The sequence below is a fragment of the Diabrotica virgifera genome, chromosome 9, assembly GCF_917563875.1.
Source record: "Diabrotica virgifera virgifera chromosome 9, PGI_DIABVI_V3a".
In the NCBI taxonomy this organism is placed as follows: Eukaryota; Metazoa; Arthropoda; class Insecta; order Coleoptera; family Chrysomelidae; genus Diabrotica; species Diabrotica virgifera.
The window spans coordinates 49238753-49266053 of NC_065451.1; the positions used below are offsets into that span (position 1 = coordinate 49238753).

The following is a 27301-nucleotide window of genomic DNA, read 5'->3' on the forward strand; positions in this document are numbered from 1 at the left end:
GTACAATGATGCTACCAACGCATTTGTACAAACAAAGATTTGACTAAAGATGCCATAGAAGCTGCACCGCACATCCAACAATTCATTGAGTGAAATTCTCGACAAGAAGAAGACTATAAAGTAGATTGTATGATCTTACGCGGATTAAGAAATTGTTCGTTGCAAAATTTAAATTAACAGTAAAACAAACAAGATTTCAGAATATTCTAAACCAAATTAATTGGATTGGACGAACACAGATCCCTCTTATATTATTAAACAAAACATACAAATAAAATTTGAGAGATGTACTATGAATTTTTTAACGTTCTGTTAACCGTCTTTTCGATTATCCGTCATACCCTTGGTCCGGTGCCCTGACGGATAATCGAGGTTCCACTGTATCTAATTCTTAGATTTGTGAAATTTACTTGACAAGACTTGTTTGTGTTGACGTTTATTTTCCAGCATCTAAGCCAGTCTTCTAGTTCATTGAGATGATTTTGCAATTTGTTAAATGCTAACATTTCGTTAATGTCTGATGCTAGTATACCAGTGTCATCCGCAAATGTTGCCATTAGTGTATTTTCGCTAACAGGAATATCAGCATTGAAGATTTGGTAAAGAAATGGGCCAAGTACAGTGCCTTGAGGTACTCCGGATTTTATTTGGTGATAGTTGGATAGAGTACCTTCATATTTAACTTGGAAGTATCTGTCGGACAAGTATGATTTAAGGAGATAGATTTGGTCAGTTAGCTGAGTTTTTATTTTGAAGAGAAGACCCTCGTGCCAAACTCTATCAAATGCTTGCTGTATATCGAGGAACGCTGATAGACAGATTTGTTTTCCTTCTAGGCTCTCTTTTATTTTATTGACTAGTCTATGGCACTGTTGTATGGTTGAGCGATTTGAGAGAAAACTAAACTGATGATCTGGGATCAGGTTTTTTATAGGTATTATTGTTTCCATTATGTTAAGGATTAACCTTCCGAAGACTTTTACTAAAGTTGGAAGGAGACTTATTGGTCTGTACGAACTGGCTTCAGTTAGAGGTTTACAAGGTTTAGGTATCGTTATAATTTGTGCATACTTCCATTGCACTGGAAAATAGCATAGTCTCAGGAGGCTATTAAAAATAATAGTTATTAAGCCGACACCTTTCTTGGGAGATTTTTTAAGATTTCGCCAGTTATAAGGTCAAATCCTGGAGCTTTATGAAGGTTAAGTAGGTTGATTTCATTAGGGACTTCGTTTGGTAAGAAGTATTTTAGTGGTAATGATAGCTGACAGGGTGCATTGAGGAAGTCTCTAATTTTCTCGTCGTTAATATTGTTGACCTGAGGGGTGGAGAAGACGGTTGATAATATGTTGTGCGTTTCTGTTGGATTTTTCTATATCTGATCGAGCCCAGGTTCCATCATTTTTCCTAATTGGTGATTTCATTACTACCGGTTTTTTGAATTTCTTTGTGGCTTTCCAAAGAGAGTTGTCGTCAAGAGAAAGGTTTGTGACATATCTCTCAAAGGATTCGTTTTTGGCGGTTTGGATAGCGGAATAAAGTCTGTGTGTGAGCCTGTTTAGATTTGTTTTATCTATCGCGTTTCTTGTACTTTGCCATTTGCGACGGGCTCTACTTCTCTCTTCTACTAATGTTCTAATGTGGAGGGGTATATTATACCTGTTTCCTTATAGAGGAAACAGTAGCGATCAACAGGTAGCGAAAATGTGTTCCAAGATTGCGGCTGTAATTTTGAATATTATTTCGAGATATTTGGCACACGTATTCGTGATTTAATAAAGAATGGCGGTACAGAGCCTAATTTGAAAAATATATTAATATGTGGAAATTACGCTGTAATTAAATACAATATTAAAAAAACGAGCCTGTACCGCCATTGAGAAGAACAAAAAATACACTTTTTTCAAATAAAGTTTTTTATCCGATGCCTAGATTTTGTGTCATTTTGGAATTACTAATGAAATAAAAAATTTTAGTAGTTCCAAAATGACACAAAATCTGGGCATCGAATAAAAAAGTTTATTTGAAGAAAGTGTATTTTTTTGTTCTTCTTAATGGCGGTACAGGCTCTTTTTTAATATTGTACTTAATTACATAGTAATTTCCACATATTAATATATTTTTCAAATTGGGCTCTGTACCGCCATTCTTTATTATAGTACGAATACGTGTGCCAAATATCTCGAAGAAATATTCAAAATTACAGCCGCAATCTTGGAACGCGTTTTTGCTACCTGTTGATCGCTACTGTATCACCTTAATTCATGCGAGATATCTCCTGTGGGTATTGAATGGTGTAATTCTCTTATGACAACCCTATAGGCCCTCTCTTGTTTCGGTTGGTAAGTGTGATGTACAATACTTTTTTTTTCTAAGGTGCTGTATGTGTTTCCTGTAGGTGTCTGACTTTGTAGGGTTAATTTTTACTGTATTATTCGAAACAAGAATAAAAAACCGCTAAACGCCGTAAATATGAGTGGCTCATACAATATTCCAGCTACAAAAGATCTGATATAAATATTACGTGGCGCGAAAATTTATTTTCATTTTGATGCAAAATAAAATTTTAGTTTTATTTTAAACCATTTTTCCATATTTGCTAAATTTGAAGTAAAACGCACCACAAAAGAGTAACAAACTGATACAGTTTGATTTTTGAAACTCTTTTGTGGCGCGTTTACTTCAAATTTAGCAAATATTATGAAAAATCGTTTAAAATAAAACTAAAATTTTATTTTGCATCAAAATGAAAATACATTTTCGCGCCACGTAATATTCATATCAGATCTTTTGTAGCTGGAATATTGTATGCGCCACTCATTTTACGGCGTTTAGCTGTTTTTTATTCTTGTTGAACATACCATAAAAACATTATTGGAATTTAAGTTTTTCTAACACTTTTTAATTTTTCGTAAAATAAACTTCCTGTTAATTTTGCGGGCAGTGTATGTCAAACACCTGTAAGCTACGCCAATATACTCAAACCTAAAGCAGTTAAGCCTAGGGGATTTCTATATGTAGATGATGTGGTAAATTATTTAAAGCGTTTTGTATGCTGTTACTATTAGCATGATTTCTACCATTAACTCCTTAACTTATGTGGTTTCTTTAACTGAGCCGTTTTAACAATGTCAGAGAATAAATCTATTGGCAGTGCACAGTTTATCTACATATTATTATCTTGACACTTATACTTAGTACCTACCTGTCTACAAAAACAAGGGAGACATACAACACAGTACAAACTACAGGGCTATAAAACTACTTAGCCGCGCAATGAAAATATGGGAGAGAGTAATTGATATAAGGATACGTGAAGAAACCGAAATATCCGATAATCAATTTGGCTTTGTGCAGGGCAGATCAACAACAGATGCAATTTTCATTGTAAGGCAACTGATGAAAAAATACAGGAATAAAGAGACCAACGGTCATTTGGTATTCATTGATCTTGAGAAAGCATATGATAGAGTTCCTCGAGAAATTCTGTGGTGGGCACTCAATAAGAAAGGAGTCCCTGGCGAATATGTAAAGATTGTGAGAGATATGTATGAGGGAGTAACGACTAGTGTTAGGACAGGTGTGGGAGAGACTGGTAAATTTCAGGTAAAAGTAGGATTGCACCAATGGTCGGTGCTTAGTCTTTATTTATTCTCATTCGTTTTGGACCAGATAACAGCGAAACTACAGGGAAGCATTCCATGGTGCCTAATGTATGCTGATGATGTAGTGTTAATAGGAAATATTGAAAGAGACTTAGAACAAAAACTGGAACAGTGGAGACAAGCTCTGGAGGAAAAAGGTTTAAAACTTAGTAGGACAAAAACAAAGTATTTGGAATGTTCATTTAAAGATGGAGTCACTACAAATAAAATGCTATTTTTGGACGGTGAAATTATTGTGAAAAGCAATAGTTTTAAGTACCTAGGATCGGTATTACAGACTAATGGAGAAATTGATGGAGATGCATGCAGTAGAATTAGGGCTGGATGAATGAAGTGGAAACAAGCGAGTGGTGTGGTGTGTGACAGAAAAATTCCAATGAAGCTGAAGGGAAAATTCTATAAAACAGCCATAATACCGGCTATGATGTACGGAGCTGAATGTTGGGCAGTGAAAAAGAAAGAGGAACAACGAATGCATGTGGCGGAAATGAGAATGCTTAGATGGATCAGTGACAAAGAAGGATAAAATTAGAAATGCGTATATTAGGGGAAGTCTAGGTGTGGCACCAATTGATGCCAAAATGAGAGAGCATAGGTTAAGATGGTTTGGTCATGTTCAACATCGAGACGTTATTCACCCAATACAAAGAATAGCTGAAGTGCAGATTCCTGGAAGGAGTAGGAGAGGAAGACCAAAGAAGACCTGGGGGGAGACGATAAGGCAGGACATGTTGGTAAAAGTGATTAACATTGATATGACCCAAGATAGAATTGTGTGGAAAAATGAAATTAGGGAAGCCGACTCCGCATAGGAAAAAGGCAAAGAGAATGATGATGATAACTTATACTTAATTAAATGGTGCATGATTTTACTGTAAACTCTTTTTTTTTGTCACAAAAGGACTAAATAAACTTGAAAAACTCGTTTCATGATATGGAAAATATATTCAAATCAAACTAACTTTTAACTAAAATGATGAACTGCTATCATGTTTTTAATTTACTTACTCCGAGCACACCACGGGCTGTTGTGATGAGACCAAGAGGTTGAAATGTACATAAACAGATGGTGGTGGTTTCTGAAATGAAATAATATCTTAACTGTCTTTATTTTATAAAATATAAAACTCATAAATTTTTATTTTGTAGCTTTTTAGACATGGAAACAGAACCGCTGAACTATCTGAAACTTACCCTAAGGATCCCTATCGCAACTTTACCTACTTTCCAATAGGAAGAGGACAATTGACAAACGTAAGTAAAACATTTAAATAATAACGAAAATGGCTATTTTCATATCATCATCGGGGTTTTTCATTCCGGGTGGAATGTTTGCCGCTCTTACTTAGAACTCTCTGATTCGCTTATTGCGGTGAATCATTCCGCATTCTACTTATATGTTGTCAAAGTTTGTTGTATGACTTGGCTTTCGTTACAATTTTCTTCCACTCATTTCGATCTGTGATCTGTGCATAGTTCCCTCCAATTTCCCACTTCCAGAATTTTGATATCTCTCATGACCTGGTCCTCCCATCTCTCTCTGGGTCTTCCCCTTGGTCTTTTAGTTTCTGGTTTCCATCTGGTGATCTTCTTAATCAGTAGGTCGTTTTTCCTTATCTCTATGTGTCCCAGCCATCTCAGCCTCTGTGCTTTAATAAATCTAACTCTATCTTCTCTCTTCATTATGTCTCTTAGTTCATGGTCCATTCTTCTTCTCATTTCTCCGTTGTCCATTCTAATCGGGCCCATAATCCGTCTGAGGATTTTCCTTTCGGATATTCTCAATTTTTCTTCATATTTTCCGTGAGGCACATTGTCTCAGCTGCGTACGTAAGTACTGGTATGATTGCAACTCTGTATATTTTCAGTTTTGTATTTCTGGATAAGTTCTTGTCCTTCATAAGCCTATCATATCTCCAGTATGTTTTGTTGCCTGCTAGTATTCGTTCCGTTACTTCTTCACTTCTCTTGTTTTGGCCATTCACTATTAGGTACTCCCAAATATTTAAATTGTTGGACTCTTTCAAAAGTGTAGTTTTCTATTTTGATTTCTCTCGTCCTGTTATCTTCTCTTCTAGAGCAGAGTAGATATTTTGTTTTTCCTTCGTTAATTCCTACACCTCTTTTCCTTGCTTCTTTTGCCAGGATTGTTACTGCTTCTTTTAATCTTTCCTTGTCTCTTCCCATAAGAACTAAATCATCTGCATATGCAACTATTTGTGATGAGGCGTGGGCTATAGTTCCTTTAATTTTGCTGGCCTTGACTGTTCCTTCTACTGCTATGTTGAATAATGTGGTTGACAGGGAATCGCCTTGTCGCACTCCTGTTTCTATTGCAATTGATTTTGTGCTACCTTCTTCTGTTGTTGCTTTAGCTCGAGATCCATCCGTGGTCATTTTGTTAATCTGTTTCATATATTTATATTTTTCATATAAAATTCAATAAACTACATTGAAACATTTGATTTTTCATAGAGCGGATAGGTACTCACCGGAGGGACCGCAGATGTTCGGATACAATTACCGTATCTTTTCAAAGACAATGACGTCGACTTTGCTAACAAGTAACAAGACATTTACTCAACATACACACTACACATTACACCAGGTTCCTGATTGGAAAAATCCAATGGCCATTGGCATGGTACAGTCTCATAAATAATAAAAAAAAATTCTCATAAGTGCTTTTATATTACATGCCAGGATGTTCTCATTTCTCCCCCTGTGTCCAGTACTCTATTTTTCAAGCTTTTTTAGGTCTGTCTACTATCCGTTGGCTTTGGCGGCTCTAGAAGAGCGCTATATTATTTGAGCTATATCATCTGGGAGTATACGGAGTGTGGCCTAGCTATTTCCACTTCTTCAACACAGTATTTAATTGTATAAAAATGTTGTATTTCCATATATTTTTAAGTATATTGTAGGCTTTATGAGCCTTACTAATCCTAAATATCCTATAAAATCCTATAAAACAAGAGACTTATTATACAGTGATGAGCATACTAATAACCGGCAAAATAACGCGAAAGATGGACAACATATTAAGTTGTGAGATAAAAAGAGGTGAACCTATTAGAGGTATTAAATTTAGCGATTGTAGCTTATAAATTAACATTATATTGATTGTTTCCCACCTATACGCTCTGAGCTTCGGTGGTGTCGCTCCTAGCGGATTACTAATGCAACTTTCACCGGTAATTTTTAAATTTATTATTTAATTGTTATCACTTAATATTTACAACGCTTAATTTAAAAAAGTAATTAAATTGTAATCGATTTTTTAAAGAATTTGCGAATCATTTTGACGTTCTATTAATATTAATTTCTTACTTCGGATACTTTCACAATTATCGTGTAAATGGCTATCGTGTATCGTAGCTATCGTGTAAAAAGATTAGTAGATTAATTTATAATTACACATTACGGAACATTAAAAACTTAAATTCAGTATTTAAAACGTAAGTATATTTAAGGTAAAAATGTATATAGTATTTTTACTACAAAAACGTTATTACGTAGGTCAAAATTTTTGACGTAAGAGAACTGTCAAAACATTAGAATGTGACTTTTCATATTGCCGTGTTTATAATAAACATAGCAATAATGAAAAGTCACATTCTAATGTTTTGACAGTTCTCTTACGTCAAAAATTTTGACCTACGTAATAACGTTTTTGTAGTAAAAATACTATACCACAGCTTTGACCAACTAATATTTTTTATAATTAATATTTTTAATTTTAATTTTAATTTTAATTTTAAATTAATCACTTTGACATTTATGTCAAATTTCCAGTAAACGTTTACAGACTTGTCACTACTGGCGCTCGCGAATTTTTAAATATCCCCTCTACGTACGAGCTCACAGCGTATAGACGTATCGGACGAGTTTGAGAAATGCCACTGTCACAGTGACAGTTTTAGTTGAAATACTCATCTGATACGTCTAAAGGTGGGAAACAATCAATATATTGTCAGTTTATATGTTACTATAGCTAAAGTTAACATCTCTACTGGTTTTATTTCTTTTTATCTCACAAATTAATACGTTTTCCATATTTTGCGCTATTTTGCCCGTTATTAGCGCGCTCATCACTGTATATTAATCCTTTCCTGCACATCACGCTCTGTAGCACAATATTGTTGATCACAACACTTTGGTTGTTTCTGGTACCAAATCGCATGTTTATTTCTAGGATTCCTACTCAATGTTTATGTTTTCCTCCATCCGTTTTACCAGAGTAGGTATATCAGCAGAAAAATGTATAAACATTCTCAATTTCTTTGCAAAACGAAAATTCAGCAGCTGCATAATACTCTGGTTAAATCGGAGAGTGCAGGAAGAGTCTATACCGGTTTCGGAGATCTTTTTCCCCTCATCAGTAAACCCATATCCTCTTCTCTCGGCTTTAACCATTTACCATAGCTTGGGCCTTCCCGAATTGCAAAGAAAGAAATGTCACGGATGAACTAGGGCCATCTACCGAAAAACAAACTAAGTTATCAATCGAAGTAGCACAGAAAACGACAATAAATATCGTTCCCATATCACCAGATTGACAACAGGTGGAATACTTTCTTTGGTTACACCTCCTGAGATTTTCAAAATTTATAAATCATACAGGGTGCTGAGGAAATTAAGATGAGAGAATTTTAAATCATTCACAACTCATCTACTCAGCGTGGTAAAGCTCCAACAAAAAAGATTCCTTAATACTCAAACAAAAGAGTAAATGAATTAAAAATGTATAAACATTCTCAATTTTTTTGCAAAACGAAAATACAGCAGCTGCATAATACTCTAGTTAAATCGGAGAGTGCAGGAAGAGTCTATACCTGCACTCTCCGATTTAACCAGAGTATTATGCAGCTGCTGTATTTTCGTTTTGCAAAAAAATTGAGAATGTTTATACATTTTTAATTCATTTACTCTTTTGTTTGAGTATTAAGGAATCTTTCTTGTTGGAGCTTTATCACGCTGAGTAGATGAGTTGTGAATTATTTAAAATTCTCTCATCTTAATTTCCTCGGTATCCTGTATGATTTATAAATTTTGAAAATCTCAGGAGGTGTAACCAAAGAAATTATTCCACCTGTTGTCAATCTGGTGCTACGGAGGCGATATTTATTGTCGTTTTTTGTGCTACTTCGATTGATAACTTAGTTTGTATATCAGCAGGTTGCCTTCCATATAGACGTGTTATCCCGCTCCACTCCATTGGTCTCACTGAGACCAATAGCTCTAATTATTTTTATTTGATTTATTTGACCAAGGCGTTGGATACGCTGATACAGAAATGAATCTTCTTCTTCTTTACGTGCCATCTCCGCGACGGAGGTTGGCAATCATCATGGCTATTCTGATCTTAGATGCTGCTGCTCTGAATAGTTCGGTTGATGTGCATCCGTACCATTTCCTCAAGTTACGCAACCATGAGATTCTTCTTTTTCCTACACTTCTCTTGCCCTGGATATTTCCCTGTATAATTAATTGAAGTATGTTGTATCTCTCATTCCGCATAACATGCCCCAGGTATTGCAGCTTTCGTGTCTTGATGGTTTCCAATATTTCCAGTCTTTTGTCGACTCTTCTCATGATTCGTTGTTTGTTACATGCTCGGTCCATGATATCTTCAGGATTCTTCTATACACTCACAGTTCAAATGCTTCCAACTTTTTAGCAGTCGACGCATTAAGTGTCCATGTTTATATCCCATAAAGCAGAGTCGAGAAAATATAACACCTGGCCAGCCTAACTCTCAAGTCTAATTTCAGTTCTCTTGCACAAGAGAAATAATACAAGCTGTTTTAATAACTGACCTATTTACTAATTAAGCACCATTTTTATTGCTACTAAATTATATTTTAGGCTGGAAAACTAAGAGAGTACCAAATTGGCAAGGATCTGCGTAGACGCTATGATAAGTTTTTGGGACCAGTGTATTATCCAGAGGTCGTCGACGCTGTCACGACCAACAAGAATAGAACCAAAGCATCGCTTGAGTTAGTATTAGCCAGTTTGTTCAGGCCAAAATACACAGATGTTTGGAATTGGGCACTTGGATGGCAACCTGTTCCCTATAATTATTATCCAGTAGATCACGATCCAGTAAGTCATCAAATGATTATAGTGATTTAGAATAACTATATATTTTAAAAAAATAAATTATTATATAAATTATTATTTTGTTGTAAAACGAGCCGTCTTATATTTCAGTTCGTTCAGAGAGCGCCATAGGCACTCTAGCCGATTTCAAATCTTGTTAGGTACTCATCTGCATATGCATATATCATGAATATATATCTCTGACATATATGTATATCAGTGGCGGCTCGTGGCCTTGGAGACAGGGTCGGCAAGGTTTTTTGTCTCCTCATATAGGTATACCATCAAACTAAAAGGCTTAAGTCATCATAGGAGATTTTGTTGTTTTGTGCTTTTTTTATTTGGTGTATTTGTTTCTTGTTTCATGGTGTTTCGACAATACGTGTTGATTCTTTTGAGACAAGGTAAATCCCGTTTATTTGAGGCAGAAATTGGTGGTAATAAGAAAACTGATGAAGAGTTTGTTGTAATGAATTGCAGTATTTACTAAATAGAATTATACATACATATTTTGTAACTTATCCCACTTTCTGAAAATATTTGGATCGGCATAATTTTTAAGTACCTAACTTGTAATAATAAATATCCTGGAAATTCTTTGGCGAAGATAACTTTTAAATTTTGAATCGTCAAAGAGGTCAAAAATTTGCAAATCATTAAAATTCGAAAAACGAGTATCTATTTGCATATAATAGTAGGTATCCAAAATTTCAAGATATACTTACTCGTTTTTCGAGATATGTATCATGTCGTTGTCTTTTTTGGGATGGTTCGGAACTATCAAGCGAATCCAAAATGTCACTGCGTATATATTGGAAACTACTATCATTACGAAAACCTCTGAGATTTTGCACCAGCTTTCGTACTCTATTTTTGGAATAAATAATGTCAGTTGACTGATTTTGAACAACAAGGATTATCTTGGGCAAACTCTGTCTTAAAAATATTTAAAAGAATATTAAAAGAGTAATTATTATTTAATAAAGTTCTCAAACCGATTGCTTCACGGATCGAGGTATCGCCACTTTCAAAATCATCGCCTTCGATAATAAAATCAAAAACTTCCAAAAGCTGTTCACGAAAATCTGCTACAAATACTAAAACTACCAGAGATAATCTGCCGCGTCTGACAAACTGTTCGCTTTTTTTTCCAAACAAATTTGTTCTAAAGCAGTAATCCGTTTATGTGAGCTAAACTGGCAAGAAAAGACGATATTCTTTATTTTTTTACACGTGTCATGTAAAACTAAATGCATTATATGCGGATAATAGTGAGTAAATAAAGCTTGTGATTCAATAGTTTTAATTTTTGACTGAAGACCATTCAATTCACCACTCATAACAGCAACGCTGTCAGAAGATTGCCCCAGTTTGCCCTACCAATTTATTTTTGATATCAAAAAATTTGAATCTGTTCTTTTAAACACCAAAAATATATTCTGCCTTATTGCTTTTACTCACATCTCTAAAATGTCAAAACCTCTAATAAATATTACCACGTAACGCGTATCGAACAACAATAATTGATAATTGTGAATGACATGATAATCAGAAGTTTCATCTACTTCCAGCTAAAAGCAAATGGTTTTCTAAATCTCAGATTCAACAACGTTATTCAAAATGTAACTATTTGATTATATGTATTAGTTCATTCTGTATTACGAATACACTTCGAATTAGAAAGTAAATAGTTATTTCTAAAACAATTTTATTAATTTTCTATAATTACTTTGATTTTTAACAAATGCTTCGATCCATCATGTCCACTAAATGATAATTCCTAACAACTTAAAAAAATTACAGTGTCAATTAAACGACGTAAAACGGAGTGATTATTTTTGACAATTTCTGCCGATGCATGCTTCCAAATGAAACACCGACCGGCAGACCGAAATGTGCCGTAGCTGCCGCTTAACCTGCCATGCCGTATCTGCTATTGCCCACGGAGAGAATGTAATGTTCGCTTGCTCATCGACTTGTTATTTCGTTGAGTTTTACGTGTAAATCGTCAAGATACGGATGAGTTGGGGACGGCTAGCCGAAAAGTCAGATGAATGGCTCAGATCATTCATTTTTTGAGAAGTCTGTTATGCGCGGGGATCACTTAACGCTCGGAATGATCAAATCCTTTTGAAAACCATGAATAAAATTTAGTCTGTATTATCTGACAGATTTTTTTATTTCACAGATACAAATATTTAAAAAAATCTATATCTATAAATGTGTGGGTCAGCACTGCCGACCCTGCCGACCCTGACCGGCCGCCACTGATGTATATCTCTATGTATATGAGTAATATATCTCTGAACAAACTGAAAGAAATCGGGCCGCTAGTATCGAATTACAACAAAACAATGAGATATGGGTGTCGTGGCTAGGGATAGGAAAAACCTACTGGTTATATCCTAAAACCGGTTTTTTTATTTTGCAATAACCGGTTGTTTATCGGTTGTTTATTTTGTCCTGGTTATAACCGGTTTTTTCTTTTAAAGTCATAACCGGTGACAAACCGGATAAATTACATCTGAAAAAAAAAATAGTGAATTCTGAAAAAAAATTATTTTGCGCTGCAACCACAAGGGTTATTAGCGACCTAAAAAACATAAAACAAGTAACGTTAGTAAAGTTAGAAAAGCTGATATAAGCCAGTGTCTTTTAGATAAGATTTGTTTAATGTTTATATTCGTTAATGGCTCTCACACTCACTGAAATATGTTTAAGAAATATGATAAGCTGAATTGGCTATTTTGATGAATTTGAGAATAAGCACGCCTTGTCTGTTGAATTGGGGAATTGTAGTAAAAATAGATATTAGTAGAGCTCGGGAAATATGCACTTAAAAAACACTAAAATATGCATGCAAATATGCAAAAAACAGTTGAAATATGCAATAAAATATGCTTTTATGCATCATGCATATAAATAAAAAACGCGGTAATCCTTGTTTTGAAGGTATAGTATTTTTACTACAAAAACGTTATTACGTAGGTCAAAATTTTTGACGTAAGAGAACTGTCAAAACATTAGAATGTGACTTTCATTATTGTCATGTTTATTATAAACATGGCAATAATGAAAAGTCACATTCTAATGTTTTGACAGTTCTCTTACGTCAAAAATTTTGACCTACGTAATAACGTTTTTGTAGTAAAAATACTATATCTAGATATTTTTTGATATCCCTAATTTTTCTTTAACACCGTGCAGAATTTTTGATACACTTTGTTGGTTTCCCCAAGGTGTTTAATTTTTTCATTTAATGAATAATTGATAATTTCAATACTTTAGCCTAATTAATGAAATGTTTCGCTTTTCTAATTTAGTAATTGTTTCAGCAATGTTTACAAAATTGGTTTGGATATGTGTCAAATTACTTTTTAATAACGTTTTTTTAAACATCCACATATTTTTTATAGCACCTGAGTTATCTACACCTAAACTAGAAAAATGATGTCTCTAATTCACTCAAAATTATCGGTTATGAAATTTACAGAATTTAACTCTGTTTCCCATCTACTTATCACAGGTTCAGATGGTAAAGACACATTAGTTAAACGATCTTATATTATATACACGTGTTCTCGCAGAAGGGCTTTTAAAAATATTTTTTTATATTTAGGTAATACAAGAGTATTGATTATTGGAAATTCTGTCATTACAGTTTCTGCTACCCTAGTTAAAGCGTGTGCTAAACAAGTAATAAATTTGAAAAAAATATTTTTAAATGTTGTCCACCTTTGTTCATATGGCGCAACATTACTTAAAAATAAAAAAAATTTTCACTAACAAAATGCGACTGAATATTGTAAAGTCCCCTTCGTCTCTTTTATTTGTCGTCTCTTTGACTAAAAAATTGTAAAAGGCAGATATTAAGGATGTTACCAGAAAGTGGTTCCACGAAAATTTTTAGATTTATTGTTTAGATCTGAGACTCCTCATTTATCTGTAAAATTTTTGTTTTTAGTATCGTTTTAGGTAAAAAAGTCTGAAAATATGCAATTTTAATAAATGCATCTGTACTTATAAAATTTATCCAAAATATGCAAATTTGCACTTAATATGCATTTTGCATATTTCCCGAGCTCTAGATATTAGTATCAATCATCATCTTTGCAGTCATGGTGGTATTATAATTACATAATATTGTATAGATGCTGTAAGTACACAAACGAAACTATTTTATCATTAATAATTCCAGGGGAAAAATCATTCCTCTGGAATCACTAAAAAAAAACAAAATAGTTTTGTGTATCTTGTGCAAAAGGACTTTTTTTCAGAAATACAACAGACTTGCCAAAACATTTAGGACAATAATATACATCCAGTTCGGAATTTTAACAATGATTCGTTATTATTGGTTTTTATAAGTTTTACTATTCATGATGTTTTTTGTTTTATAATATACATGTATTGTATACTCGTACATTACTTCATATTACTTATAGTTTTATAAATAGGTACCTAATTTTACTACCTTTTGTATTTTGCAATTACTTGATATTGTTTCGACCCGAAATTTTCATTGCGTTAGTTTATTATAAAGGTAGCTCGTAAATTAAATCACGTATTCTGAGACCAAAAATAAATCGATTGAACCTAACCTACCTTAGTACAAATGTGCACTTAAAAAAGTTACAACCCTTTGCAATTAGATATTTTATATTGAAATTGGACATGAGTATCACAAAATAAAGTGCAATGTAAATGTAACGTTGTATTGTAACCTATTGGATGTTAAAAATTGATTTAAAAAACCGAAAACCGGTTTGTAGAATAACCGGTTTTTATGACCTCTTATAACCGCCAGGTTAAACCGTAAGTAAAAAAAACGGTTTAACGGAAAACCGATGTTTTTGTCAACAACCGCCATCCCTAGTCGTGGCCACATCCGTTTAAATCATGCGAAAGTTTTATTGTAATAAAAATAATATTAAAAATAAAACTTTATTGGGACCAACTGTTCTGGTAACACCTTCGTGGTGTCTAAAATTGGCAAATTATTTTTATTTAGCGTATGGCACCTGACACATTTACATTTACATATATTTTGTATAAGACAATGCATAGGTTCACAAACGCACATCTAACTTATTTACATACTCTATCGACTCTGGAGTCGCCATCAGGAAATCCTCTGACCTGCCATGATATAATCTTATGGGACACTGTTCTGTGATGTGATAGATGGTTTGTGGTTGTCCACAGTCACAGAGTGGGGATGGTCGTTTACCCCATTTGTGCATCATGTAACCACATCTGCCTTGTTGGGTTCTGATTCGGTTCAGCATAGACCATGTGTTGCGTGGTAAGTCAAAGCCTGGTGGTTTTTGTGTGATGCAGGGTAAGTTGCTATTTTGTTGTTCCATCCATTCTCGAGTCCATGTTGTCGTTAAATTGAACTCACCCTCCACAGCAACCTTTGCTGTTTTTATTGGTGGTCGTCTGGAGCGTAGACGGTTACCGTTGGCGGCATCTATATCTTGATGGATTGGCAGGTTCTTGTTACCTACTATCTTTCTGTACTCACTAGTGAGTGCGTGTATGCGTCGTAGTTTGGGTAGTGGAATGTGGCTCAGTACTGGGAGCCATTGCGTAGAGGTGGATTTGATAACTCCAGCAATTATTCTCATTGTATTATTCAATTGGACATCTACTTTTTGTATATGTGGGCTGTTAAGCCATGCTGAAGAGCAGTATTCCGCAGTTGAAAAGACTAAGCCCAAGGCAGATGATCGCAAGGTGGAAGCCGATGCTCCCCATGTTGTGCCGCACAGCTTCTGGATGATGTTGTTTCTGGATTTAAGTTTTTTCGCTGTTTTTGTCAGATGTTCCTTGAATGATAGGGTTCTGTCAAGAGTCACTCCAAGGTACTTTGGTGTTTTATTGTAGGCGAGTGTGGTGTTTTCGAACTGAATATTGAGTATCCTTCCTGCAAGCTTGTTATTTAGGTGGAAACTGGAAACTTCTGTTTTCGTAGCGTTTGGTTGGAGCCTCCATTTATGGAAATATTTTCCCACTATGTGTAAGTCCGCTGTGAGGATTTCTTCTGTTTCTTCAAATGACTTACACCTTGTTGCAAGGACCCAGTCATCGGCGTAACCAAACTTTCTTGATCTGGTTTGGCAAAACTGATTGGCAAATGAATATGGCATTAATCCATAAAATTATTTACGTATATTAAAACAAAGTAATATTTTGTAGGTACTTATGGGTATAAATTGTCCACGTTACCAGGCATTATACAAGGAACTGGTAAACTCACCCAAATGGAAGGCTACATTTAAAAAATATCAAAAAGACTTCGATTATATCTCGAAAAATACAGGGTTGAACGTAACTTCATTCAAGGAGGTGTACGACATGTACTTTGGTTTATCCACTGAAGAAGAATACGGACAAGAGTTGCCACCATGGACGCATTCAGTTTGGCCTAAAGTGATTGTTGATTTATCCATCAAACAATATTATGTGGAAACGGGTACCACAGAAATGGCGAAACTTGCGGAAGGTATACAATCATACATAATTATTAATTACTATTATTATTATCCCGGTTATTTATAGCGTTCTTCGCCTTCTAGTTCTAGGACATTTCAAAGTGCTGACATAGGTGTAATAAATCTATAATTCGGGAATACTTGACGGAAATGAGTTAAATATTATTACTCTAAGGTTTTCAGTCGATTGAGAATATTCTCCGAGGGACCTTGTGCTCAGGATTCTTTGTCTGGAGTTTTAAGGAAAATCGATACAAAATGTGTGTACTTTCATTACTCTGAGGTGTGTGGGATCGCTGAATACGATTATCATGTCGACTATTAGCCCAGTCGGGATACCATTTGACCTTGCATTAGGAGCTGCCCCAAATTTTATTTTTCTAATCGTTAGGCGGGGGGGTCAATAGTAGTATAAATTTAAAAGATCGACTGAATTTGACCGTTTCGTTAGCCGCCATCTTGATTTTAAAAACGAGAACCGTTTTTCTCAATATCTCCGCAATTTTCAACTTTTCGACAAAAAATATAAAAACTGAAATTGTTGAAAATGCGATTTTATATCTATATTTTCCGAGTTATGGGGAAAACAGTGACAGTTAAAGCATAATTATTGATTTATTGAATTATCTCGTTTATTATTACTTTACAACAAATTTTAACCAAAAATAAAGAGAATTCAATTTTGTACAATTTTGATCTATTTCATTTTTTTGATAAAATCAATATTTAAGGTAGTACGTATCCGGTAAAAGCACGAGCGTAAGACCCGATTGATTTTAAAGCAATTGTTTTTGTTCAATATCTTCCCCATTTTCAACTTTTCGACAAAAAGTGTAAAGACTGAAATTGTTCAATTACGATTTACTACAATTTTTCGAGAGAACCAGTGGCTGGTCTCAGAGGGGGGGTGGAATGGCCCCAACGGGGTCCAAAATAAAAAAAAATAATTTGAAATATTAAAATATGTTAGCTGACATGAAACTTAATTATCGACAGACAAATTCAACCAATAAAACCCGCTAGTTAATAAAATTAAGTGAACTTAATGCATATAAGTTTTTATTATGTCTTTTATGTACTTAGTTTATGAAAGTCTAGCAACAATCCAATAGCCAAGTGAGCAAATTAAACCAGTAACAAAAAGAGATGTAAAAAATACTATTCAATATAGATTAAAAACCAAAAAAGCTCCTGGATATGACCTTATAACAGGAACTATCTTAAAAGAGTTACCAGATAAAGGTGTAGTTATGATAACACAACTATTCAACGCCGCAATAAGGCTGAAAATTGTACCAACGCAATGGAAAATTGCTGATATAATAATGATCCATAAACATGGTAAACCACCTCACGAACATACCTCTTATCGTCCTATTAGTCTCTTACCGGTACTAGCTAAACTAGGCTATTAGCGACCAGGCTAATGAAGATAATAACTGATAATAATCTTTTTCCGGATCACCAGTTTGGTTTCAGAGAGAAGCATTCAACAATAGAACAAGTTCATAGAGTCGTTGATATAGTAAATAAAATTTTGAAGAAAAAAAGTACTGTTCTGCACTTTTTCTTGACGTCAGTCAGGCTTTTGATAAAGTCTGGCATGAAGGGTTGCTCTTCAAAATAAAAATGAACGTTCCTGATTCAATGTTTACTATACTAAAATCATATTTAGAAGAAAGGTACTACCGTGTCAAGCATGAAGCAGATACATAAAAAATCTACCCTATACGATCTAGAGTCCCTCAAGGTAGTGTTCTGGGTCCTATATTATATTTAATATTTACACACGACATACCAACAAACGAAAATGTAACGACTACAACATTCGCAGATGACAGAGCTATGTTAGTCACAGATGAAAATCCCGCAACAGCTACCGAATCTCTTCAAAGGCATATTAGGAACATTGAAAAGTGGACAAAGAAATGGCGAATAAAGATCAATGAATCAAAATCACAACATATCATATTTACAAAATGTCGTAAAATATCGCCTAATATAGAAATAAATAACAAAGCAATTCCACAAGCCGAAAGCGTTAAATACCTTGGTATGCACCTGGACAAAACTTTGACATGGAGAACACATATATGGAAAAAGCGCCAACAGTTAAATTTAAAATTTCGTAAACATTATTGGATGCTGGGCAGAACATCGAAGTTGTCTATACGTAACAAATTGTTGGTATACAATACAATACTCAAACCGGTCTGGACCTATGGGATCCAGCTATGGGGTACAGCAGCAAAATCCAACATATCCATAATGGAAAGATTGCAATCCAAAGTGTTACGCTCTATAACAGACGCCCCATGGTTCGTGTCAAACAAAGACATTTACTGTGATCTAGAAGTACCTACGATCAGTGAAGTGATAGTTCAGTGCAGTGTTCGGTACATAAAACGCCTAGAAAGCCATCCAAATGCCCTGGCAATAAACTTGCTTGATAATAGTCAACAAACTCACAGACTAAAACGTAAAAATCCACTGGACCTTATTTATAAATAAGTTTTATACCTCACCGTAATTGTGTTTATATTTTAGATATATGTATTGCTTGTAAATGTAAAATGTATGTTTGTATGTAGCATATTATCGGAATGTCATGTTTGTTCCATACTAGAGGTCCAGTCATTGGACTGACCTCTCTAACGTCAATTCTTTTTTATTTCAAACCCCAAAGACGCTTATTGTTAGAATTTTTATAACTAACAGATTGCTGAATAAACGTTTCAAAAAAAAATGTACTTAGTTTGGTTGGCGTTTCATTGGAAGTTTCAAAAATTGTATAAAATATAATTCTCTTTATTTTTGTTTATGTACAATTATGTCGTAAAGTTAATAATAAATGAGACAATTCAATAATTATGCTTCCCCTCCGCTTCCACCATTTTCCTTCTTAACTCTGAGAATATTGATCGAATAAAAAATTGTGGAAAATAAATTGTAGGAAATTGCGTTTCCAACAATTTTAGTTCCTACCGTTTTTGTCGAAAAGGTGAAAATGGCGGAGATATTAAGGAACAACGGTTCTCCTTTAAAATAAATATGGCGGCTAATGCAACCGCGGAATTCAGTCGAGATTTTAAATTTACACTACTATTGATAGGATAGAATTATAAAATTTGGGGCAGCTCGGCAAAAATATTGAATTCAGTAATTATGCTCCCCCCACCACTTTTTACTATTTTCTTACTTAACTCGGAAAATATCAAACGCATGAAAAAAATTGTTAAAAATAAATTGTAGGAAATCATATTTGGAACAATTTAAGTTGTAAATGGCGTAGATATTAAACAAAAACAATAGCTACAATGTAACGTTACAAACGTCACATCTTTGATATTTTATTTTTAAATAATTATTTTACTTTATTTTCTTTAATATTTCATTTACAATAATTTTCTTCTATTTGTTTTACCAGTTTTCTTCGTTAAAAACTCGTTGGCGCCCTCTTTGACTATCCTCTTTGATTATTCTCTTTTATTATCCTCTTTTATTATTCTCTCCGTCGAATATTTCCGAATTATAAATTTATTATTTTTCATCACAGTCGAAATGCTTCTTAGAAAATGCATTTTCTTTGTTCAATAATGCAAGTTTTATTTCGACATCACCACTTTAGTCGAATTTGTGCTTTTCAAGCTGAGATCTCATAGAACGGGGCATAGCACGCCAAGAGAAATAGAAAATAGGTTATAGAAAAAGATAAAAACCGAAGAGGGGAGTCAACGCAATGTGAAATAGCGTTATTTCTCTCAAAATTTCTCATTTACGATCCTTGGGCTAGGACCGAACCCTCTATTTATGGCCAGCGTTGATAGGCGCGAAGTCTCCCATCGTTTGTCGGTAAAATAACACGGGATAAAGGAAGTCAGAAACTTGTATACACCCTTCTAACTTGGCTAAAAACTGGTACGGTCAATGCCATGGTAATTTTATTATGGAGTGGTCTAAAAAAGAAAAAATCTATGCGGGGACTTCAACGTTAATTATGATGCTGCTTGTGCTACCCAAATGTCCTTGGTCAACATATTTGAATCGTATGGTCTCTCAATGCACCTTAATTCTTGTACAAGGATTACAAAAACTTCATCTACCATAATTGACAATATTGTCTCAGATTTCTCACCCCTTGATGTCTGCTCTACAATTATTAATGCGGGATTATCAGATTATGAAGCAGGATTTATGAAGTTTAACATCTTCAGCAAACCCTCCTCAAAAACCCGACGTTTAGGTAGGATTTTTTCAAAATTTAGGCTTAACTTCTGTGTGGCATTTTCCTTCTGCGGACGTGGACTATAATTTCAACGATGTTTTAGAAAAGCTTGTCAGTATCTTCAATAAGGCATTTCCTTTAATTTCAATTAAGCCAAAACATTACAAACCCTGGGCTGCCAAAGGTATTCGAATATCAACCAAGAATAAGCGCTCAATATTGTATATCAAGAAATTTGCTACCAACGTCTTTGTCACTCCATATATCACCAAATACAGGGTAACCTATCTAAAACTCATCAAATCAGCTAAAAAACCTACTACCAAAATCGTCTGGGAAGTTCTAGAAGTGTTGCATAAGAAACTTTGTCCATAATAAACGATCTTCGAAATAGAACTCACGCAGCCCAAATATTTGCACTTCCAACCCTGAAAATCTAAACGAATACTTCGTTAATGTGAGTAAAAATATAACTTCTACTATTTTGTCGCAAAAAGATCCCATTTTCTATCTCCCTAATTCAGGAGTGTTCTCGAATTCATTCTTTATAATAGTCCTGTCGCCAGGGGGGGTACAACGGCCTCGTTAATTCAGATGGACTTACCCAAGTTTTTTTTATGTATTTTGACCCGTAGAACACGAATTTTTTGGGTAACAGTTGATCCGGATGTCGATAAGATTGTTATAGACCAAGAACTTGAGGAATCAAATAACAGCGATTTTTGGCAAAACAAAACAATATTTTGTATTTTTTGGGTCATTTTAAGCAAAAAATATTTCTACAAGTTTTTTAGTAGGATGCACAGTTTTCGAGATAAACGCGGTTGAACTTTCAAAAAATCGAAAAACTGCAATTTTTAAACCCGAATATCTTTTGATTAAAAAATAAAATAGCAATTCTGCTTAGCGCCTTTGAAAGTTCAAGTCAAATTATGTCGGTTTTGATTATTTGCATTGCTAAAAATTTATTGTGTTATTGTTAAACAAAGCTACAAACAACTAGTGCGTGAGTGATGTTTCTATGATTTCTCATTTAAAATCGAACGAGTAGGTAGAATAGGTACTAGTGCAATCAAGACTATTTCTACGTTACATGCGTTAAAACGCATGTAAAAGCACGGGAAACCCTACGTGTTTATAGCTTTGTTAAACAATAAAAAAATAAATATTTACCGATGCAAATAATCAAAACCGATATAATTTGACTTAAACTTTCAAATGCGGTAAGCAGACTTGCTATTTTATTTCTTAATCAACAGTTATTCGGGTTCAAAAATTGCAATTTTTCGATTTTTTTAAAGTTCAACCGCGTTTATCTCGAAAACTGTGCATCCTACGAAAAAACTTGTAGAAATATTTTTTACTTAAAATGGCCCAAAAAATACAAAATATTGTTTTGTTTTGCCAAAAATCGCTGTTATTTGATTCCTCAAGTTCTTGGTCTATAACAATCTTATCGACATCCGGATCAACTGTTACCCAAAAAATTCGTGTTCTACGGGTCAAAATACATAAAAAAAACTTGAGTAAGTCCATCTGAATTAACGAGGCCGTTGTACCCCCCCTGGCGACAGGACTATAAGACCAATCGATAAATCTGAACTGATCCAAATGATCAATAGTATCAAAAGCAAATCATCCTGTAGTACTGATGGACTATCCATACAAATCTTCTCAAATCTCACAGAAAATGTGTTGGAACTGCTCGTCTCACTAAATAATGATTCCTTTGAAAGGGGTATACTCCCAGAGTGCCTAAAGATAGCCATTATTATTCTTCTTCATAAGGATGGTGAAAAATCTAATGCTTGCAACTATAGACCTATTGCCTTACTACCGGTACTCTCCAAAATTATTGAGAGACTCAAAAAAACTTGACTTACGTCCTTTCTCATTGATAACAACATCTTATCCCAAAATCAGTTCGGCTTTTTAAATAAAAAATGTACCACTGATGCCACGTTTTCTGTGCTTCATGAGGTTTATCAAGCACTAAACAATAATATTTAAATTGCCACTGTTTTCTGTGACTATGCCAAAGCTTTTGATTGTGGAAATCACGATATTTTGATTAGAAAACTAAATTTATATGGAATTCGAGGTATTTCTTTGAATTGGTTCCAATCTTACTTGAATAATAGGAAACAACTAGTTAGAGCAAATGATACTGACTCTAGTCTCAAAAACATTGTATGTGGATCCAGTATTGGGTTCTCTACTGTTCCTTACCTTTATAAATGACATCACTAATTTAAAAATCGATGGGAAATTTTTCTTTTTGCGGATGATACCAGTATCACTTGGAGCAACTCAACTATTGCATCTCTTCATGCAACTATAACTTCTGATTTGCTTACGATAAAAACCTGGTCTGACTCTAATTTACTCTCTTTTAACGTAAATAAAAGAGTCGCATTATCCTATTAAAGTGCTCTTCAACCCCTGCTTGTTAATAACAGCCAGATCTCTACCGTTGATTCTGTAAAATTTCTTGGCCTTTTTTTAAACAGAAACCTCAAATGGTCCCTTCATATCGATTTGTTAAGTAAGAAACTCGCCTGAGCCTGCTATGCTATAAGATCTGTTTCGAAAGAACTCAATTTAGCATATTCTAAACTAACATATTTTTCCTTGTTCGAGTCTCATCTTCGATATGGTCTTCCTTTTTGGGGTTCTAGTACAGCTACCCAATTAAATGTTATTTTTAAATTACAAAAAAGAGCAATAAGATATCTGTTTGGCCTCAGAAGAACAACACATTGCAGAAGTAACTTCAAAGATCACGGAATTTTAACCCTTCCATCTTTATATATTTTAGAAACTGTTTGCTTAATTCGTAAACACATGCATGTCTTTCCAGCAAGGCCTCATCATGACTACTCCACCAGAAATTCAACTTTTGATGTCAATTTACCGATCCCGTCTTCTGAGTTAGTAAAGAAATCTATATTATATACCGCAAAAAAACTTTTTCCCCAAGTTCCGTAAAATGACAAAAGCTCATCTATCTAAAAGACCATATTATTCAGTAGAAGAGTTTCTTAACGACTAACTAAGAAATTACAGTAATGTACAAGTAACCAAACTTATCTATATTTGGGTGTCACATGCAGCAGCTTAAACCTATTAGTTCCTATGTCTGTATTTTACTTTGTTTTATGTTCACTTTGCAATTTCTATTAATTTTCGCAATATGTATGTCGGTTTTGTTTTTTTTTTCTATACTTTATTAACTTGTATTTTTTTTATATTGACCATTTATCAAATTTCAGAAAATTGTATTTGTTATTGTTATGATTATTTTTTTCTCTTCTGACTTTATGTTAAGCTTTGTCTATAAAATTTGTATAATTTTCAGTGGCAATAAAGCATATTTCTATTCTATTCTATTCTAAAAACATTATGTTGGAATCCTTATCCTTGTATGAATTAATCAACTTATTAAATTTTCTACCGGCAACACTAGTGGTGTAGCATCGAGTGGACGCGTTTCATCGAAATGGTCCAACTGAATTTATCAAGATATAATTATTTATTAATTTCAGAGAAACGTGGGGTGCCAACTGTGCTCTCTGTCCTTTTTACGATTATCTATTTTCTATTTCTCTTTGCCGACGTGAACTGGCAATGAGTGACACGCGACATTCCATGGGATTTCGTCTTTAGATGGTTATATATAAAGATAATTTAATTAAATTTAGTGCTTGATTTTTCTTACTTATATTTTTCCTTAGGATTTCATTTGAAGAAAATTATAGAAGACACTAAAACTAAAGCGAAAAAACGTGAAAAGAATGGAGTAAAAATGTATTTATATTCAGCTCATGAAAATAATGTAGGAGAGATGATGGTACTTCTCGATGTGTTCAAAAATCCTCATGTTCCTCCTTATGGGGCTTACTTGATCTTTGAAGTTCATAACATTAATAACGTTATAGGAATTAAGGTAAGTGCTTTTCAATATTAGATACTTACGTATACAGAGTAGACCAAAAGTATGGAAACGCCTAATTATCTATTAAATGAATGATCCGAATTGTACACAAACCGAGACACATCTATCTACAATAAGGAGATTTAAAATTTGATGCTGGAAATGTTGCCAGATTTACCATTTTTTTGATATCGTTGGTTTTTTAAATCTATCACTGTATATTTTAATATTATTGGAATCCTCACGTCAATATGAGTTTAACAATATGTAACACTTAGTATTTTGTCTCGTCACGATGGTCTTAAATATTTTTCAGTCGCACATAGTTTTGAAGTAACTCAGTAAAGATAGAATGCTGCGATTTTCAGATTAATTCATAAAAATAACAAAAGCTTGATGTTTAATGAAAAGTTTTGTGAAATCAATCAATACGTCAGCCCACAAATAAATTGGAAAAAAAAATTAAACACAGACGACCACAGACGTATAACATGGTATAACTATAATAGGTCTGGATCCCGCGTGCCAAAAAAAAAGATGAATAAAAGCAAGCTGAAAATTTGTTAATAGACCAGGACTAATCTGAAAAAAAAACGTGTATTTTGGATGTGAGAGGTGGCATTCGGATTTTTGCAGATAAATTTAGGTGACACCTTCAGTAATAATAATTGACTTATGCTTCTTTTCAAATATGCCCGGAACATTAATAACAAAATTAAAATATTTAAAAATTTCGAAAAACATCAATTTTTTCTGCTTTCTTTGCTTATAACTTTGAAACGGTTCGTTTTGGAACAAAGTCGTATAGAAATAAAATAAAGATAATTGAATTTTCTATGATACACGACTGGTCAAAAATGTCGTAAGGTATTAACTTTTCTGTAATATAGCAATAAATACAAAATAAGGGGGCAAAATACGCCTGTTGTTATTCAATGTTTCTTAACCACTTTCATGGCACTTAGAACCTTAGTAACTCGCTTAGAAAATTTTTATAATTTACTTAAATGGTCTACCAAATTTCATTAAAATCGACCTAATAGATTTTGCATAATAAATTTGCAATCTAAATGTTTTTAAAAAAGTTCAAATGATTCCAAATCTTTCTGAACAAAAAATAGACCATTTAGAAGTTGGCTAATTTTTTTCACATAATATAAAGAGGTGCTCTACCTATCTAGTACACTTTACAGAATTAAAATCGGATTATTTAAGGGGCCTCAGCAATGTTTTTAATATTATAAAAAATTTTTTATCTTATAAACAAATAGCTTTGTTTAATAATAAAAAAATTAATTTTTAACAATGCAAATAATTTAAACCGATATAATTTGACTTAAACTTTCAAATGCTCTCAGCAGAATTGCTATTTTATTTTTTAATGAAAAGTTATTCTCGTTCAAAAATTCCAATTTTTCGATTTTTTTAATGCTCCACAGCGTTTATCTCGAAAACTATGCATCCTAAGTAAAAACGTTTTTTGCTTAGAATTACCCAAGAAATACAAAAAATGTTTTATTTTGCGAAAAATCGATGTTATGTAATTCCTCAAGTTCTTTGTTTATAAAAATTTTATCGACATCCGGATCAACTGTTACCCAAAAAACTCGTGTTCTACGGGTCAAAATACATAAAAAAAACTTGGGTAAGTCCATCTAAATAAAGGAGCCTGTAGCACCCCCTCCTGGACACAGCACTAATTTGTTTATAAACCAAAAAATTGTTTATAATTTTAAAACATTGCTGAGGCTGCTTAAATAATCCGATTTCAATTCTGTAAAGTGCATTGGATAGGTGGAGTACTCCTTTATATGTGAAAAATTGACAAATCGTTGTTGTGCAAGATTTTAAAAAATTTTAATTTTTTAAAAAAAGTTTAGATTGCAAAATTATTATGCAAAATCTACAAAGACATTTCTACAAAGATCGACAAATCTACATTGACTGCAAAGTCAATTTTAATGAAATTTGGTGGACGGTTTTTGCACATTACAAAAATTTTCTAAGCGAATTAGGAAGGTTCCAAGTCTAACCGAAGTGATGGAAAAAAAAATTAAATAAAGACAGGCTTGTTTTGCCCCCTTATTTTATATTTATTGCTATTTTGCAGCACGGGTGTTACATTAAGACATTTTTAACCAATCGTATCTGATAGAAAATTTAATTATTATCTTTGTTTTATTCCTATACGACTTTTTCCAAAATAAATCGTTTTAAAGTTATAAGCAAAGAAAGTAGAAAAAAAAACGAAATTTTTTGAAATTTTTAAATATTTTATTTTTTTTATTAATGTTCCGAGCATATTTGAGAAGGAGCATAAGTCAATTATTATTAACGAAGTTATCACCTAACTTTATCCGCAAAAATGCGAATGCCACCTCTCACATCCACCTAAAAACAGATCCTTCCTGATCTATAATAGCTTAACGGTGTCTAGTCGGACAAACTTTGATGTACGGGAACACTGGACTGGAACAGGGGAAGTTTTAATTGTCAAACAGTTTAAAAATTTGGAATGTCAGATTACGAAAACGCCCCATGTATTTTGTCGGACAGAACTTTCAATTGATTTGTTACCATTTCATTAAACTCTCATGCAAAAATCAGACTGCTATTTATCACCAATATAATTCCTGTCATTTGACATGTTCTTCGTGTTCCACTCATTAAAATGCCCAGTTGGTGATAAACACCGGTCTGATTTTTGCATGAGAGTTTAATGAAATGGTAACAAATCAATTGGAAGTTCTGTCCGACAAAATACATGGAACGTTTTCATAGTCCAACGTTCCTAATTTTTGACATGTTCCACAATTTCAGTGTTTCCATACATCAAAGTTTGTCCGACTAGACAGTGTTAAGCTATTAACAAATT

At 33.6% G+C, this 27301-nt stretch overlaps 1 protein-coding gene across 1 annotated transcript in view; it reads left to right on the forward strand.

Moving 5' to 3' along the window:
• The window catches only part of LOC114340825 (venom acid phosphatase Acph-1), an 87666-nt gene that overhangs the window by 51318 nt on the left and 9047 nt on the right, over window positions 1-27301 (forward strand). The window contains exons 2-5 of the mRNA XM_028291604.2: window positions 4815-4919; window positions 9534-9773; window positions 15972-16278; window positions 24227-24438. Coding sequence (XP_028147405.1) covers window positions 4815-4919; window positions 9534-9773; window positions 15972-16278; window positions 24227-24438 — 864 coding nt within the window. The remainder of the gene's footprint in view (window positions 1-4814; window positions 4920-9533; window positions 9774-15971; window positions 16279-24226; window positions 24439-27301) is intronic.